Source organism: Coloeus monedula, assembly GCF_965178545.1.
Source record: "Coloeus monedula genome assembly, chromosome: 10".
Lineage (NCBI taxonomy): Eukaryota > Metazoa > Chordata > Aves > Passeriformes > Corvidae > Coloeus > Coloeus monedula.
Window position 1 is genome coordinate 377,346 of NC_138790.1, and position 17,453 is coordinate 394,798.

The window sequence follows — 17,453 nt, forward strand, 5'->3', positions numbered from 1 at the left end:
ACCTTTCTCTTTTTCAACATAATTCTCTTTTGTGGAAACAATTTGCAGTCAGCCTTTCAATTCCCCACTCTCCCATTCATCATCTCCTATTTTTTAAACAGAAGTAACTGAAGAGCCCAGACTTCAAACACCTTCCAGTCAATAGCACAGCTGAAACTGATACATCTCTGAGGAAGTTTTTAGCTTCAGCAAAGGTGCCCATTTTGTGGAGATGACATTCAGAGGGAAAGACTTATTCACCACTTCTCCACAAACTAACTGCAAACCAGCATAAGCTGAAAGCTTGTTGGATTGTTTGACAGCAGTCTGTGAGACATTTCCCAGACTGTAATTAATGCCAGCCCTTCGCACCTCTGACCCAGCTGTTCTTGGCTGGCAAGGCTGGGTGCTCCCCAATTCTTTAATCAAGCCATTCATATTAGCTACCTCAGAATGGATTTAAGAACATAACCTTTGGCTCCCGGTTCAGAAACTCATGGTCATTATATTGTTTCTATTTCCTCATCCCATGTCTCCCAAGTCACAAAAGGCTTTCAAAGCTGGCTGCATAAATATTTACAATGGAAAAATTTATGCAAATGCATGTTAGTAGGCATTTTTGCAGCACCTTCCCTTTCTATAATCCCCACCATCACTCAGTGAAAATATTTTGTGTACATACTGGTTACAAGTCAAACCAATGGGGTAATACTAAAATCACTCAATGGAAGCAACAGTCTGTTCTAGTAAATTGTTCCCTGACTGACCACTCCGGCCCTCAGCCCATGTTACAGGATTGTCTCTCCTCCCTCCTGCTAGTATTGGCTATTCATATGCCCCTGTCCTTCTTTCTCTGCTCCCTCCAGAGAGACAAAACTCATCCCTGTATTGTTACAAGTACCTTAACAGGCAGGCACCGAGGCTCTCTGCACCTTGTGAACACACCCACTCCCCAGCCACCACTCTCTGGCAGGCCAACATCTACGCCCCCGGGGCAGTTACAGTGCTGTCACCAGAATCTGACCTCAGAGAAAAGCAGTTAGCACAGAGTTATAAACAGCAGCACCAGCTTCACCACTACAAGAAATATACTTTGAGAAAATGAGAAACCTGCTTGTAATGTAATGTGGGGTAAAGATGAAATGAGTTTCATTGATCTGCTGCACAGTGGCAGCAAAGAGTATCTGACAGGGTCCCACAAAGGCTCTCTTGATCTCTCCTAAGCAAGGAGCAACTGTCTGATCTCTCTGTAATGCAAGGTCAAATGTCTCAGATTTTACCTAGTGACTTCAGTCTCCTCTCACCCCTGCTCTCCTGCCTCCAGGAATAATACCTGCCCCTCTCAAACCCAGGGCAGGAGGCCTTGCTCTCTGGTCCCTGACCTAACCCAGAATGGGGGGATCAGGGCTGCCAGCACTTCTCTCCCTACTTCCCACATGAAACGTTTACCCCATGAGCCACATTAATGATGCAGGTGGAATCACTGCTGTGCTGGGTATACTGTGCACAGCTCCAGGAACTGTTTAAAGCCTTTTGCTGAATGCAACACGGTACAAGCAGGGAGCTCAAACATACACAGGCAAGAAAAGTGCCTGGGAGGTACCAGGCTTGGGACTGGGGTCACTAAAGAGAAATACTTGACCCAAGTTGTTAAGACGCTCCAGAAGTTCAAGTTATTTTCTTTCAGAGCGCAGCAGCAGTGCCTTTGACCATCTCTCCTTTTGAATCAGGGGCAAGAGCAGCGTGAGCAGTAAAGCAGTACATAGCTATGGGTTTATTCAGCCTGGCCCCTAACCCTTCCCCACCCCATGGCCCAGTCAGGTGAAACCAGCCATGCTCTGATGAGGGCTGCACGTTCCCGGTGAGTACAGCGCCTGTTTGCCTCTGTGCTGGGGAGGGGGCAGGGGTGACCCCTGCCCAGCAGGGACAGTAGTGTGGGCTGAGGGCGCGGTGAACGCTGTACTTACAGCACGCAGAGCGCATATGCCGAGGCAATTGACTCACTGGCCCTCACAAGGAAGCTGCCATCCTTGCCTACTTTGGAGAGCAGGTCTTCAGCTCTGGAACGAGTGATGTTGCCGTGGTACCAGCACTGATCCATTGCTGGAGCTGGAGGAAACCTGAATGCCAGCACAGGAGCTGCCAGAGCCGCCTGTGTGTCTGTGTATAACGATCAGCCAGCTTCAGCTCACCAGCTTCCTGTTTCAATAGCACAGAGAGGGAAAGGAAACTCAGCCACGGACAACTTCCTCAACTCAAACAGCTCAGAGAGTGAGTGTGACATATCCCTGCAGCCCCCATTCTCCCTCTTCATGCTGCAGCTGAAGTCACTAGCAAGTCCATGTTCCCTGCCTTTCCCTCCCGCTTTGTGTCCCAGCTGGTGATCTCTTCTGCTCCCTCACAGATTCAGTCCCCCAGGCTTTGGTGGCCTGCTGTCCTATTTACGATCTCCTGCCAGATCCTTTGAGTTTTCATCTTTTTCCTGCCTGCCTTACCCACTACAGGTCTCCGTGGGGAGTAGATAAACCTCTGATCAGAAACACACCATGCATTAGGATACATAGCACCGACTGCCCCATTCCTGCCTTGACTAGTCCTCATATCTAGCTAGGTGTGAGGAGGGGACTTCAAAGAACTCAAAAAAATAAAATTACTACTTCTCCATGCACAGAAGCAGACTGAAAGGCTGATTCGCGCTGGGGATTTGTGACCAAAGCTCCCTCTCATCTGCTGTGAGATGGACTCAAAGATCTTTCCTACTCTAAATCCCCAAAGGTGGGATAGAGCAAAGCCGTGTCTGGCAATCTGCGTCAGAGAGGGAAGAACCGGAGCTTTCACTTCCCTTTTCTTTGTCTGTACATCTGTCCCTCAGCTATGCTGTGTGGCATGCTTAGTGCTGCATCTCCAAGACATGTTGTGGGCAATGCCGGGACATTCCTGCAGGGCCACTGCCTGCACGGCAAATTTGGTTGCCTATCCTGTATCTCCAACCACTCTGCTCTCTGCACATCCACATTTGAGCTATACCTGAAAGCAGCAGCTGAGCTGCACCTCAAAGTCCAGAGGCAGAGGAAAGGCTAGCCCTATGGTTCCCAGAGCCAGGAGAAGCACTGGAACCACAGTACCTGGACCATGCATGAAGTGCTATGCTGTACACCACATGGACAGCAAGGCAGGAGAGAACAGACTGTCACTGCACAGGGGGAGGCTAGAATGTGTGGGTGTGGAGAGGGAGAGTGAACCAGCACAACCCAGTATCCATCCCTGCAAGCCTTCTTGCTGCTTTCAGTTATGCAGAGGCTTGGTCTGCAGTCCAGTTTAACCTCTGCACTGAGATGAAACTGTGGGCAGCAGCAGCCCAAAGCTGTGTGGCCAGAACAGGGCCCTGCTAGACGAGCAGAACTGCACTGTGCAGGGCTTCCTGTCCATGCAGAGCAAGCGCTGTCTGCACACCAAAATTAGCTCAGCTGAACCTGGCCTTCAGCTCCACCAACATCCACACAGGCCTTTTGCAAACTCCTATGGATTCAGGTGCCTAAATAGAGTCAGACACTGAATGCCATGAAGTGGCTCTGCCAGTGGACAGTAGTTATAAGCTGCAGAGTGGTTACAAACTCTGTTCTCCCAACAAAAATGAGAATCTGCGTATGGCAAAGGCACCGTGCAGCTGCTCTGACAGCCCTGCCAGGTCGCAGTGCACTGCTAACCTCACCTGCACCAACTCCTTGGGATTTCTGGTACCTCCTGTAGCTTCTCTGGAGCACAGCTGCAGCAGGAAGCAGAATAGCTCTGAATGTCAACCACTGCTTGACCTCCCAGTGCTCTCCATGCAACAGACATGTATCTGGATGCAGAGTGGACAGAGCTGCTCACAAAATGAGTTTTGTTAGAATGAAACTGTTTGGAGAGCTTCTCCTGATCTTCTGCACACTAACACCAGGTAACAGGTACAAGCTCTCATTAGACATCTGAGACTAATTAGCTGCATACTTAGCTCCTATCCCCCCCACCACCAACATAGGTTTTTAGCAAGTTTCTGCTATTTCCTTCAAATCCCTTGTCCAGGCACACACTACTCCTTGACTTGGAGACAAAAACAAGGGGAAGGGATCCAAATATAAGTGATGATTGTGGCAATTGAATGTGCAGGCTGGTTCCTGTGAGTATTTCTTGGTCCTAAAAGAAAGCACAGTTTCAGCTGCAGCTGTTCAAAAGGTGAATCCAAATCCCCCAATATAAACAGCTCTGTGATCCCTAATGACTTGTTAGCTTGGAATAATATCTCCAAGACACTACAATAGACACTTTATGTAAACTGGTTTTTCTATAGATGTCCAGGTAGTACTGTACCAGATGGGTGTCCAGCCACAAGCCTCTCCAGACCAGTAAATAAATACTGTCCGTGGCATCATTCAAGATGTACAGTGGTCACCCAACCCCCCCACCTATATTCAGCCTGTGCACTGCATCAGCATGGGAACTGCCAGGCGTGGCCAGATAAAAACTTAAGCATGCCTTTCCATGTCATGAAACTAAAGTATTCCATAGTACCTGATGAGGAGGTTAGGTCTATAGGGCAGCAGTTAGCTTTGCTGAAGTCTAAATATACCATTCCCTCATTAGGCATCAGTGACAGGCTGTTGGCCACAAAGGTTATTTAGACTCTGGCCTACATCTAAAGAGCATATGAGTAATACCCACAAAGTACTGGCTACTGGATCCACTCTGCTACTCCAGCCCAGCATGTTACTGCCCTGCTGCTTGGGAAAGGCTTCACAAGTTACAGGTGTGTCTGTGAAGGTCATGAGATCCCTTCACTCCCTTGGTATCTGCAGCATCCAGGTGCCCTGAAACAAATCTGGATAGTGAGGAAAGTCAGGGCCTCTTTTCCCACCACCCATGAAAGCTGTCAGGAGTAAAAGGCAAGGGCAGGAGCAAGCCTGCACAAGTCTGTGCAAGCAGAGACTCGCAGACCTGAGCAGTGACACTGCAAAGGATCCTATGGGACTTGCCAGTGTTCACCAAAAGGAACATGTTCTGAGAGACCTCTGGAAATCAGGTGTTTTTCTTCACCAAGAGGGCAAACAAATATATTTTCCTTGCAGTCATTGAACATGTGCACACATGCAGGATACAGCACACAGGAAACAAGCACAGACTGGTTCACATGCAGAATTTTGTCTGGAGGCATGGGTAACACTTCCCTAGCTCCATCTGCTCTGATGGGTCTCCCCTGGCAGCCCTTAGTTTCTGGTCTGTCCCTTGTCTAGTCACTGTATAATGGCTCCTTTCAAATCACAATGTACAGTAGTAGAATAGAGTCTCTCTCACCAAAACTAGAGCTGTTTCCTTCAGAAATCTTCTGAAAATCTGTCTACGTTGGAAAGCCTTCCAGCTTGAGTGTTTTATGCCACTCTGGTCTTGGTCAGGTCTCCTTCCTCTCACATTGGTGCTTTTTTGTTGGAAATGGGGCAATGTTATTTGTTTGACATAGGGCCTCATAAGCCAATAATACTCTGTAATAACAAGACATGGGGTAGTCAATGGTAAGAGAGTTGCTATGTGGATCACTGGCACTTGTGTTAGAAAGACCAGCAAGCACCTCCCCTCCTGACTCTAAATTGGGAGCTCCCTCTGCAGACCTGTCCTGATCCTGCAGTCCCCATATAGGCAAAATGCCGGTTTTGCCACTTGCTCTGTCCCCCAACATCGAAGGGTCCCGGTGTCCTCAATGACTCCTACTGTCACTGCCCAGGGAGAGGGAGCAGGCAGAGCACACAAGGCTGTGGTTTCCTTACACATGGGAAACTGCAGCTTCTCAATGCATGTAAGCAAAAGAGCGAGTAACCAAGGAAACACAGCACATGAAGTAAGGAGAAGGTTAAGTTAGACAGAAGCCCCTGGGGTGCCTGGGAACTCAGCAAGGCAGCCCCAAATGCACTGAAGAAGTGGGCAAGGAATATCCCAAGAGCAATGCATCACACAGCCTTGCTGAAATAAGGAGACAGAAAGCACTGGAAATTAGAGGTGCCAGCATTCCTACACTGGTTGCAAGAAGCAATGCTCCTTACCAGAGCCAAAGCAGTTTCCTGAAGAAGATGACAGCAAATATAGGGTAGTAATCCCAGTGTCCTCTCTAGAACTTTCTCCACAACTTACTAAATACCACTCCGCATAACCCTGCTGCCATCTGTTCCCTCGCAGTCCCTGCACTGTCAGCACACATGTTCCTGAGGAAGTCCATCAGAGACCTCAAGGTGAGAAGCCCTATACAAAGCTCACACTTGTTTTGGACACGTGATGTGTAAAAAGGCAGCCAAAGGGAAAGGCAAAAAGGGAGAACAGGCAATAGAAAACAATAAGTTGTGGTATGTTTAATAGACTTCACAATCTACAGACACAACAAGCCAACACCAAACTGTGCGTGCAGCAGGAGTACAAAAACTCTTTTGCTGAAGGACGAGAAATGACAGTGAAAAGCATCAGCAAAGATGTTTTTCAGAGTGATACTGGTGGAAAGGCTTGAGAGTCAGTGTTCTGAGGGAAAGGCTTGCTTCAAGGTGAAGATGACAAAAATCATCTCTTCACATTGTCTGTGGGTCCCATATTCAAAGAGGCAGGAGAACAAAGGTGAGCCGTCGGGCCCAACACCCATGTACTGCAGATCTGAATAAGCACACAGGCCCTTGAAGAGTATGCTGGGTTTTGTCCAGTGTGCTGGATTTAAAGGGCTTTTGTTGAGGTAAATTCCTAAATCTTTTCGACCCCTTGGGTCTGTAGGATGAGCATAGAGTAACCAACTATCTTGACATTTGGCATCTGGGGGAGGTGGAAAGGCAGTAACACTTCCATGGCACCCAGAGGGAGGTTCTATTAGCATTTCAACCCGCTGGCCTCCCTCGAAGTCCAGCCCGTGGTTGTAGCTGACAGCCTGGATCCTGGCTCCCCTGCTGCTCCTTGCATTGCAGTAAAGGACCTTTCTGCCACAGGTGTGCAGCTCTGCTACCTGGCACTCCACCGCGCTCTCCTCCCCCACAAAGTTCCCCATCTCCCATGTTGTCCCGTGGTCAGAGCTGATGAAGCAGAAGGCATGAGGGGTGGGGTGTTGCTTGGGGTCCAAGATACGATAGGCATAAGCAGGAATCACGAGGCTCCGGGCCTCATTGCGCAATTGTAATCCATGACCCGGCCCCACCGCAAACGTGGCCCAGTTTTTGTACTCGTTCCTGATGGTTCTGTCGGTGACATCCTGGGCAGTGCTCCAGGTGCGTCCTTGGTCCATGCTAGTGACATAGCAGAGACGCACCAGGTTGATCTTTGTCCTCAGCTGATGCTGCTCAGAGATCTTTCCTGGGACAGCTATGAAGAACAAGATGAGTTTCCCCGAGACCTCATCATATACCGGGCAGGGGTTCATAGATCGGTGGCCTTCCAGCTGTGCACTGACAAGGGTCTCCATCCTATTCCACTGCCAGGGCCCGTGGGAAGGGAGACAAGAATGGAACACACTGTTACAAAGAGACCCACGTTATAGTGCAAGGATGCCTGTATAAAAGCTACAGAAGAGCATGGGAAGAACAGAAACAGAATAATGGATAGAGCAAGAAATGGGAAGACAATAATCTGGCATTGCCAAAGGCAAGTGAAAATTATTTAGATGACAAAGCATGTACATTTCACCAGGCAGGTGGGTTATGTCCTTTTCAATTACTACTCCCTGAGGAACTGATGGCTCTGTATCTTGATGCAGCTGGTGGCTGATGACACCCTTTAAAAAGCTACAGCAGCTGAATTTTCAGAAATCCTCACAAATATATATATGGCACACAGACATGCCCAGTAGTCAGTGTGCTAGAACAGACACTGTGCTGTGTCAATGTTTTTTAGGAGGTCACAGAGAAACCCGAGGCCTTTTCAAACATCCTGGATGATAACAAATTCCTTTTCATTCAGGCTCCTATTCTTCCACTTTGATCAGTAGGTGAATGGGCATCCCAGCCTACACTGAGGCACCTTGCTAGGGCTGATTGCATGGCTCTGGTGTGGAGATTTGGACCCTGAGCTGTCTGACTCGGAAAATAGGTCACAGAGCTGGTATAACTACCCACCAAGCCCTGTTTTCTTCAAATGAATAGCACATAACACAATCATGTTTCTAACATTAACACTGCAATTAGAAAACTATGACTGCATAGTGTTACTGGCTTGGTAAACAAAGCAGTAGTTTCCAGTAAGATTCTATTAATTAGCTTTTCTACCCTGATTTTCTGATTAGCCTTTTTGTTCGTATCTTATCTTTTCCTATCCAACTAATATTAACGTTTATTGAATATTTAATATTTCCATTTTAAGAAACTCTAGCATGTGAACACAAATTACTAAGTTTATGACCAACTGACCCCCACTAACTGAATTACAGGGAGTTACACGAGGTGTTACTTGAACGCTATGACACTGCAGGTGGGCTCAGAGGCTACTTCTGCTAGACAGACTCCAGCTCTTAAGAGCCTATAATCTAAGACAACCAATGATGGTTTGGAATAGAAAAATAGAATTACTTTTTTTTCCCCCCAAGACATTAATGACTTTGCATATGCAAAAATATATTATAACTAGAGTTTCCACCACCCCCAGCCACCCAGCAGCATAACTGTTAATAATAACTGGTAGGTTAATAAGGTAGCCAATTCACTGGCACCAACAAACCAGACACTTTTTTTGCATGAGGAGACTAGCTATTCTCAATTGTTTTTTAAACTAGAAATTAGTCCTAAGATGATGAATTAGAAAAAAAAAAGAATAGTCACTGATCACTAATTTACTCCTCCCCGTCCTTGTGGCATTTCTTCCTCTTCCTTGAGGCATTTCTGCCTCTCTGCCGCATTTTTCCTGCTACAACAGGACTTTCGTCCCATCTCTGTATCTGCATCCCCAGCTCCGCAATGAGGGGTCAAAGCCACCCCTAGAATATCTACTCCACTTTAGTCCCCCCAAAAGCTGCCCACAGGGTTGAATCCCAGCAGTCATTACGAGACATGCATTATTTATAGGCAGATTTGTCTCCTGTACCTGGGGAGGAGAAGCTGTCTGGTCCCTACAGCAAGAGGGCAATTACATTCAACTCATTTGGGGCAGGTGGGCAGAACAGGGGGCAGTGCCTGCTGCTTCCTCCCTGCACTGGTACCTGAACGTGCTGCGTGGCTGGGTCATACACGCCTCTGCGCATGGCTATCAGCTTGGCATGTTCATCCACCAGGTCCTCTCGTTCCTCAGCAAAGGCCAGGATCATGCTGAACCGCGGCAGGTAGAGCAGGGCTGGAATTCGATAGCTCCAGGAACTGTTCCGGAATAACGTTTCTTGCTCCAAGACAGGGAATGCAGCCATTGTGCTAAAGGGAAGAGGACAAAGCACACTGCATTTTGACCCAGCGAAGTGTGATGGGGCAGATTCCACTGCTTTTTGCTCTCTCTGCTCAGTGGGACCTGTCCTCCATTGAAACATACTTTCTGCTACTTTCAGCTTTGTCTTTTGCTTCTGCTTTTTTCAAAGAGAACCTATGCATAGCATAGTAGCTGGAACTCAGGCCAAACTTACCCCAGGAACAGTCTGGTTGGTCTGACTGGAGTGTTGCAAGGCAACTACACCAAATCCAGTTAATGAAAAAGCTGTGCTTTGCTTTGTCTTTTTAATTAAATGTACCCAGGCTGGGTTTTTGTTTTGTTTACTCTGTAATTCAGAAGACTATTGATAATAAGACATTGTAGTACTTTCCCTCAGAAGACCATTACTGTCTCTGTTGATGTTATATCCAAAACCTGGCACAGAACTTCTGCTTTCCCAAATATGAGTTTAAAATCCCATATAAATGACACACTGGGGAAATCCCTGGCCCCAGCTGTGCCCCAGTTTGAGGATGGTAAGCACTGAGCATGAGTAAGAAAAGGAAAAGAACACCCCTCCTTCCATAAGATCAAAGAACAGCCTGAATGGTGTCACATCACTTTGGGTGGAACTTCTGACCAGGCAGAAACCTTGTCCTCTTTACAATTATTTAAAAGCAATGTTATGAAGGAAAGCAAACATGAAGGAGAATTTAGGGAAGCTGCCTCTGTGTAACTGCTCTGTGCTATGCCCCACACAGCCTCTCTTCCTCTCCTCAGATCTACTTGACCCTCTGTCCTCTTGCACCAAGCCTCTCTAGTGACCCAACTCACCCCAGTAAAAAAAACCAGTAGATTGAGGGAATTATGTCTCAGCAGATGGGGGAAAAAATAAGAAAGAAAAAAAAGAGAAAAATATAAAAGGGAAAAAAAAAATTCTCACATGATGCACCAGAAACTGAAGGCCTGGATATCCCTTGCTCAGCAGAGAAGGCGGGGAAGAAAAAAAGAAAAATAAATATTAAAAAATCAAGCCTTAGATCTCTGACGCACTGAGTGGGTAGGATGGCAGGAAGAAGATGACAATACACTATGAGTAAGAAATGCAAATGCCTCCTACCTCGCTGAGGCAGTACTTGCTGCACTCTTCGTTGAGGATTCTCCTATTTACCTAAATCTTGGAAAGCACTATAGCAGCTACTAGACATGGACCAGCTCCTGATGTTCTTGAAGGCTGCCTTGATAATTCAGGACCAGGTATGGAGGCAGCTTCAGAGTACATGCACCTACCTGGAGAATAGTTTGCACTCTTCCATCTTTAAGAAGATTTTATTAGCCATCCTAACTAACATAGACTTGGCCAATAATTTTTTTTTTTACAGTGTTTATTTCTGACTTAGGACAACACAGATAAATTGAGTTTATCCTCTAGACAAGTCTGAAGCACAAGGCTAGCTAGCTCAGAGGACCATACATTCCACTCTATCCAGATCCATAGCTAGGCAGCAAGTATTCAAATATTCCTTGCTTTCACCTTCCAGGTGCTATAAATATCAGTGAGATTTTTGAACTCACAGCACTGCTCAGAAGGGTCTGAACTGGACTGCTCTAGCTAAATCCAGCTGTACAGACCACAGCAAGCAACAGCTCCACTGCCACTCCAATCCAAAGCCACTGCAGAGAGAATTCTATCTCCCAGGAGCAGCTGCTCCCTCCTCACTGTAGCAGAAGATACAGCAGTGTGAGGAAAGGCAGCAGCACCGCTACTGTACAGAGTGTTACCAGAACAGGATTACAGCTACCCATGCAATAACATGAAGGAAATAGGAAGACCTTCCTAGAACAAATAACTGTGCTGTTTGCTACTTACCAGCATGGATCTGGCTATTTATGGCTCTGAAACTGAAACTCACCAGAGTGCTTCCAGACTATTTAAAGGGAGATTAGTCAGCCTGTCTAGTGCAGCACAGGTTCCCTAGCGTTCCTGCTCATGATGCCATCCTGATCTTGCAGTCCTGCTTCAGAGCAGGGCAACAGGGAAGGAAAAGAAAGGAAAAAAAAATAAATGAGAGGAAGAAAAGGAGAGAGAGAGAGATCTGGGCTGGCCCACGAAGTCCTTGATGGAAAGCCAAGAGACCTGTGCCACGGGAGGCTGTGCTGCAGCCTGCTGCACACGAGTCCCTCCCATGTGAGCCTGTCACCTGCACACAGCTCTGCCCACACTCTCAGCGCCTCTGTGACACGCTCACTTTGAGTGTCACAACATCTTCCACTTTTTGTCAAATGGGGATTGAGGAAATAGCTGAACTGGGAATAGCTGCCATAGAAACAAGCCTGAGGTTTCTGGACACAGCAACTATAAGCAAGGAAAATACTAGAATCAAGTGACATTTCCATCTATCCAGAGACTAAACAGAGATACGTGTGAGCATACATTTTTACATACACTCCCTACACACAGTGTGGGTATTATGGCTGCGTGGACGATTTCTTCCCTCCTAAGCAGCATGACTCTGCCTGTTTCTGCCAAAGCCCAGCATCAGAGTGCTCCATCTCCAGCCTACTTACGACCTTAGACCAGACCCCACACTAAATCCAGGCTATGGAATTTCTTAACAAGCCAGGCAACACACATTTATTTAGTCTACTAAATCACCCTCAATGTAAAGTCAGAAAGATGTTATCAGCAAGAACTGTCGAACAAGCCTTAAACAAACTAAAACGTTCAGAATTCAAAACTGAAAAAGACACAAAACTGGAATTACTTTAATCCAGCAGCCAGCTGAACTAAACCTTTTAACCACACTAGAAACAGAAAGTTTCTCTTGTGGTAAAAACTTCTTACCACATTTACAAGGGGATTTTCTGGCTCCCCAGTACATGCTTTCCTAAACAATCAATCAGGGTCTGCTTTCAAACTGTTGTGGCTCAGCTTGGCAGTAGCTCCTGGGCCTTAAAGTAGAGGTTTTCTTAGCAGGAGAGAGGAGTTACACGAAGCAGCAGTATTTTTCTTAAAATATATTTGGTGGAGGAATACACAAACTGCATTCCTACTTGAACCCACAAAATGTTGTATTTACCTTTTTAGCTCCTAGCAATGTCCATGGTTATGAAAAGAGAAAAAGAAAAGAAAAGAAAAAGAAATACCTTTTTTATTCTGTGTCTTCTGGAAGTCACGTCAAAAGGGAAAAAAAAAACCAGAACCAAAAAGCACTCCTATTGGATTAGACAAAAGGGATGCTCACCACACTCTTACCAACTAGTCGCCAACCTGCAAAATTATTTATGTTGGCAGCGATGTCAGCTGTCTTGGATCCCCAGGAAAAGCTATCAGCTGGCATATAAACACAAGCTTACATTTAAATAGCAAACCTGTTTTGCATATAAGGGGTGGTTCCATGTGAGCCGGACAAACAATAGGGAAGCACTTTTACATTATCATAGTAATTAAGTAGCATATTTCTACCTGCATGGGTTGGCACACTGTGGCACAACTGTTGGCTCTATACAGTTCAGCATGCTGTCTTATTTCTTGGTCCTCTACTCCCCTGGTGCTGAGGAGGGCAAAGTTCCTCTAGGTTGCAGCATGTGGACTCCCAGTGCTTTCTCTCAGAGTACTGAGCTGTAGGAAAATTTGCCAAAAGAACCCACAAAATTGTTACAGCCAACAGGTAATGGTGCTGTGATAATCTGACATTCTGGCTCCACACACCTCCAATCCATCAACATGTTCTTTCTGGATAAGAAATGGGTTAACACAGGGGCGCCCAGACAGGGATTCAGGAATGACATGCTGATGAATTCATGTGCAGCTCCCAGAGCCTCTGTGGGAGCTTTCCAAGGCCAAATTATCCCAGCAGCTGCAAGGAAGGAGCTACTAGAGGGAGCCAAGCAGGGGAACAGGGAGGAGAGTACAAGCCTAAGGTCACACCTGAGGAAGAAGGGGACAGCAGTACCCCTTCTCCCAGCTGTGCCCTGGCTGGCTGAGAGGCAGCATCTGGAGCTGTTGCAAGTGCCCATCAACAGAGATTGACAGCAGTATCCCATTTCTTTCTGCATCCCTTGTTTTCCCCTCCTCTCTACTGAGTTTCCATTGCTGCCATTAACACTCCTTGTCTTTGCAGTGAACTGAAAGAATGAGAATAACAATCCTATGAACAGATCTTGCTAGTCATGAAAAAAGAGGAAGAAAAGTCTCCTCATTTGATGGCAGTTGTGACTGACCTGTGCAAGCCATATAGGGAATTGCAAAGGTGTGGATTTACAACCAATCAAGTGACCAACGAAATTAAGGTAATGCTTCTGTATTACTCTGTTTCTCTTGAGCAACCCTGTATCCTTTCCTGTTCCAGCAGGAATGCCCATCTTACCTTGGCAAGCCATCAGAGGATGTCAGACTGGCAGAAAACTAATCTAGAAAAAAAAAAAAAAAAGTGAACAGTTTCTGCTAGGTCATTGTCCTGGACTGCGTCAGAAAGAGTCCATCAAGCAGCAGAATCTGCAGTTGGAACAGGAGCATGAAGCTGCTGTCACCACCCAGACTGGCACTTAGCCATTGGATCTAATTAGCTGCATCATAAAACCACACCCCGTGTTTACGAATCTTGCCTAACTGGGCAAGTAAAGTACTGCCTTAATTGGGGCATACAAGAGAAGACTGAGAACATTTGTATCTCACTGCTTTAGGTGGAATCAAACAACAGGCAGTGTGAGGAGAAGTCCCTCCAGAGACAATGTCATTGATATCCACCAGATCCTTTCAACAGTGGCTCCTGGAGAAAATCCAGAGTCAAGTAAAGCAGAAGCAATTAATGGAGGAAGAGAGACACTGAAGAGGCTGCTAAGGTGCAGTCTGCCAGAAAGCCAGACATGAATGATTGCTTTATGGATTTCTTCACCTTTTTTCTTCTCCCTGGCTAGCAGCAGTGTTATTCAGGTGATTTTTCTGAGTCACACCCTTGGCTTCTGCAGCCAGACAACTCATAAATACTCATTTGTTTAATAGAAATCACTTTTTCCAGCTGCAGCTTAAAACTTGATGTCCATCTCTTCTCAGTGGGAGTCCCAAGTGTGGCAATGGTTCCATGGGCTATGATGGCAGAATGCACATGGCAAAGTGGCTCTGCCTCTGGCCACCTCCCACCTCCCCTTATCATCTCTTCCTCTCTAAGTAGATTCCACACATTCCCCTGCAGCTGGCTGGGGTGCCCTGCCTTTGACCCACTCCCCAGGAGCAGTATCAGTATCAGATGTGGCTGTGCAGAAGCTAACGGTCTAGAGTAGCTAAAACTACTCCTAAAATGAAGGATGTGCTGCTTAGTCCTGCTGTGAGGTTAAACTGAGTGAATCCCAGTGCCTGTGCAGGACAGCCCCACAATCATCAGGGGCACCCTGCACTGCTCCCCTGCAGTCACCAACACCACTGCCAGCATCCAGGCTCCAGCACTGCCCTTCAGCCTCCAGCCCACAGCACAGGCCTTTCTGATAAAAGAAAAAGTGCTTTTCCCAAACAACATGTTGTGTTCTGCAACTGTTTTACAAAACTGTTCCTTATTAATGATCAAAAATGGATGTCCCACTGTAGACAGGCACAGCCTGATCCTCCCTCTTTCCTTTCAGTGTAAATCAAAATCAGTGTCACCACTGAAGTTTAAAACAGGTTCAGGTCTGAGGAGGATCAAGATCTTCCCTTCTATTGTTCCACACTTACTTCATTGCCCTTATAACTGTTGTAATGAAAAAGTTTTTAAAAAGGTTAAAAAATGCAAATGGGGTGTGTGGGTGCATTAATAAGAGGATATAAAAATAATGCAGAAGATAATATAATGATAGAATACTGAACAATGGAGCATTTGAATTTGGAGGACTGTGTTCAGTTTTGGGTGCCACCTCTTAGGAAAGACACGGCAATAGCTGCAAATGGAAGCTGAGGAAAAGAATTCAGAAGCTAATGCTCGTGAGCATATGTGAAAAGAAATTAGCAGGAAAACAAGAGATGGTACATTTAGTGAGTGACAGTCCATTAAAAATTGTCAATGTATATTTCCCTTGCAAAATGCTCAAACATGAATCCATTGATTCCCAACACCATTAGAATGGCAAGGCTGGCTCAGGTAATTCAGTGTTTTTGCTATGCTGTACAGTGTAGCTGCTGTTGTCAGGCAGCTGTAGTTAAAATCAAGGGGTTTGTGAGGTCAAATAATGTGAAGCAGCAATTACACAGTACTGCAAATTTTAAGTTAAAACACGATGTGCTGCTTTCCAGGCATTGGGGAATATGGTATCATTGGTGCAGAAGATAAATCCTATAGACCTGGGCTTTGACTAAAAGTTTGTTCTGTCAGAGGAGGAAAAAAAACAAGCAAGGAAAAGCCAAAGTAATAACAATTATGAATGTAACAGGCAAATGCTAATACCAGAGCTCTTTGGGAAACAGGTTGCACTGGAGGAGAAAACATCCACTGTTTTCTTTTAATGCCAATTCTAGTTAAGGAAAAGAGCCTCTGAGCACATTTGAGACCAGCACCTCACTATCCTTATCAACTGTAGGAGCAACAGGCATGAGGAGCAGGTACTCTTTGGGTTTGTACTATTTCACACTCCACTGACTCCAGTTACGTTACTTTTGATTTCCATCAGGAGGAGAAAGCACAGAATCCTGCTGCCGGTGTCTCTCTCACAGTAAATACAACTTATCTCCTTACCTTGTGGAAAAAATTGGACAAAATCAAAAAAATATTCCCTTAACTCAAAGGGCAACAGCATCACCCCATAGGAGACCTGTAAGCCTTCTGGCACTCCATGGTGAGTCGTGGGTTTGTCACAGGGAAGCTTCCTCACCCTGTGAGAGACAACACCCAATAAATAGCCTGCCTATTATACACATTACACCATTTCTCCATTTACTTTACCCATTCGGAACACAAAAGAAAAATACACTTTATTTTTGTTGACAAAATGAATTGCACAATCTATGGGAAGCAAAGGAAGAGAGGTGGTGAGGTCTGAATACAAAAAGTGGATTGTAGAAGCAGGATTTATTTAGCTCTCAAAATAGCAACACTGAGAAGGAGTCACTGTAGCAATTTAATGACTGGAAAATGCAATAAAACCATAGTTCCTTGCTTCATGTACTCTGCAGTGCTTGGACACTCAGATAAGCAAGTCTGAAGCACAAGGCTAGTTGGATTCACCCTGGGCAAGTTTTGCAACAGAGAGGAGCTCAAATTCCATTGCATCCCTCGTTCCTGAGTCCTGCCAGCTCTCAGACCAGGAGTGCACAGGCCTGATAGTGACCTTGATTAATCATTAGAGGATTAATTGCTGGCAGCCCTCTATGCCCAGGCCAGGCATTCAGCTGGTGTAAAGGGACATTGACACTGGTGACCATGAATCTTTGATGTATGAGCTCAGATTAACCCAAGCTTAACTCAGTGAACATCTTCCATGGAGTAGGCTGGGCACACAGCTGCATTTTATAAAGAATAATGTTGTGACCAATTAAAATATTTTGAAATGAACAGGAGACTTGGTAAGTTCAGTGAACTTCAAATAGAAAATAAAAACCAAAGGAAAGACTAGCATCAAATTCAGCAGGCGGTGTGATGCTTTTTCTAAGAGTCAATCCAACTGCAGGCTTAAAAATACTGAGTGAGTTATCCGAGGATGAGGGGAAAATTCTCTCCCAGGTATAGCACTGATCTAAGCAATTGCTATTATTTGTCTTCTTTTGAAGCACTGGTCCTAAGTTGCCCCCAGAAGAGGGACATTCAAATCGTAGCAAGCAAGTAGCCCGGTAATAAGAAATTATTTCAAGAGGGGAAACTATCACAGGCATTTGAACTGATCCAAAAAGCCTTAAAATAAAACCAGGCTGGCTCTGCTGTATCCACCCCAGTGCCCAGGTATGTGAACACACATGAAATTAAGAAATGGCAATCTAAAAATAGTCATAAACATTTAGGTCTTTTCATCTCAAATGGCTGTAAATAATGTAAAGCAAGAGCAGTTTCTCAGCCAGTGGGCCTTAAAAGTGGAAGCAAATACTATTTACTGTTTCCACTTACTTGAGTTTGCAGATCTGGACCGAAGTC

General features: G+C 45.8%; 2 protein-coding genes across 2 annotated transcripts in view; both read right to left on the bottom strand.

The window, feature by feature from the left end:
- Nucleotides 1-2,080, bottom strand: part of INPP5D (inositol polyphosphate-5-phosphatase D) — a gene marked incomplete at its 5' end in the record, with an annotated part of 54,980 nt that extends 52,900 nt beyond the window's left edge. The window contains one exon of the mRNA XM_082288260.1: nt 1,947-2,080. Within this exon, the coding sequence (XP_082144386.1) occupies nt 1,947-2,080 (134 nt within the window). The remainder of the gene's footprint in view (nt 1-1,946) is intronic.
- Nucleotides 2,081-6,338: 4,258 nt separating this feature from the next.
- On the bottom strand, nt 6,339-13,818 carry NEU2 (neuraminidase 2). The gene is made up of 3 exons (XM_082287721.1): nt 13,731-13,818; nt 9,164-9,368; nt 6,339-7,447 (listed from the first exon to the last, which is right to left on the bottom strand). The coding sequence occupies exons 2-3, from the start codon at nt 9,362-9,364 to the stop codon at nt 6,509-6,511; spliced, it is 1,140 nt and encodes a 379-aa protein (XP_082143847.1). The 5' UTR covers nt 9,365-9,368; nt 13,731-13,818; the 3' UTR covers nt 6,339-6,508.
- Nucleotides 13,819-17,453: the final 3,635 nt, after the last annotated feature.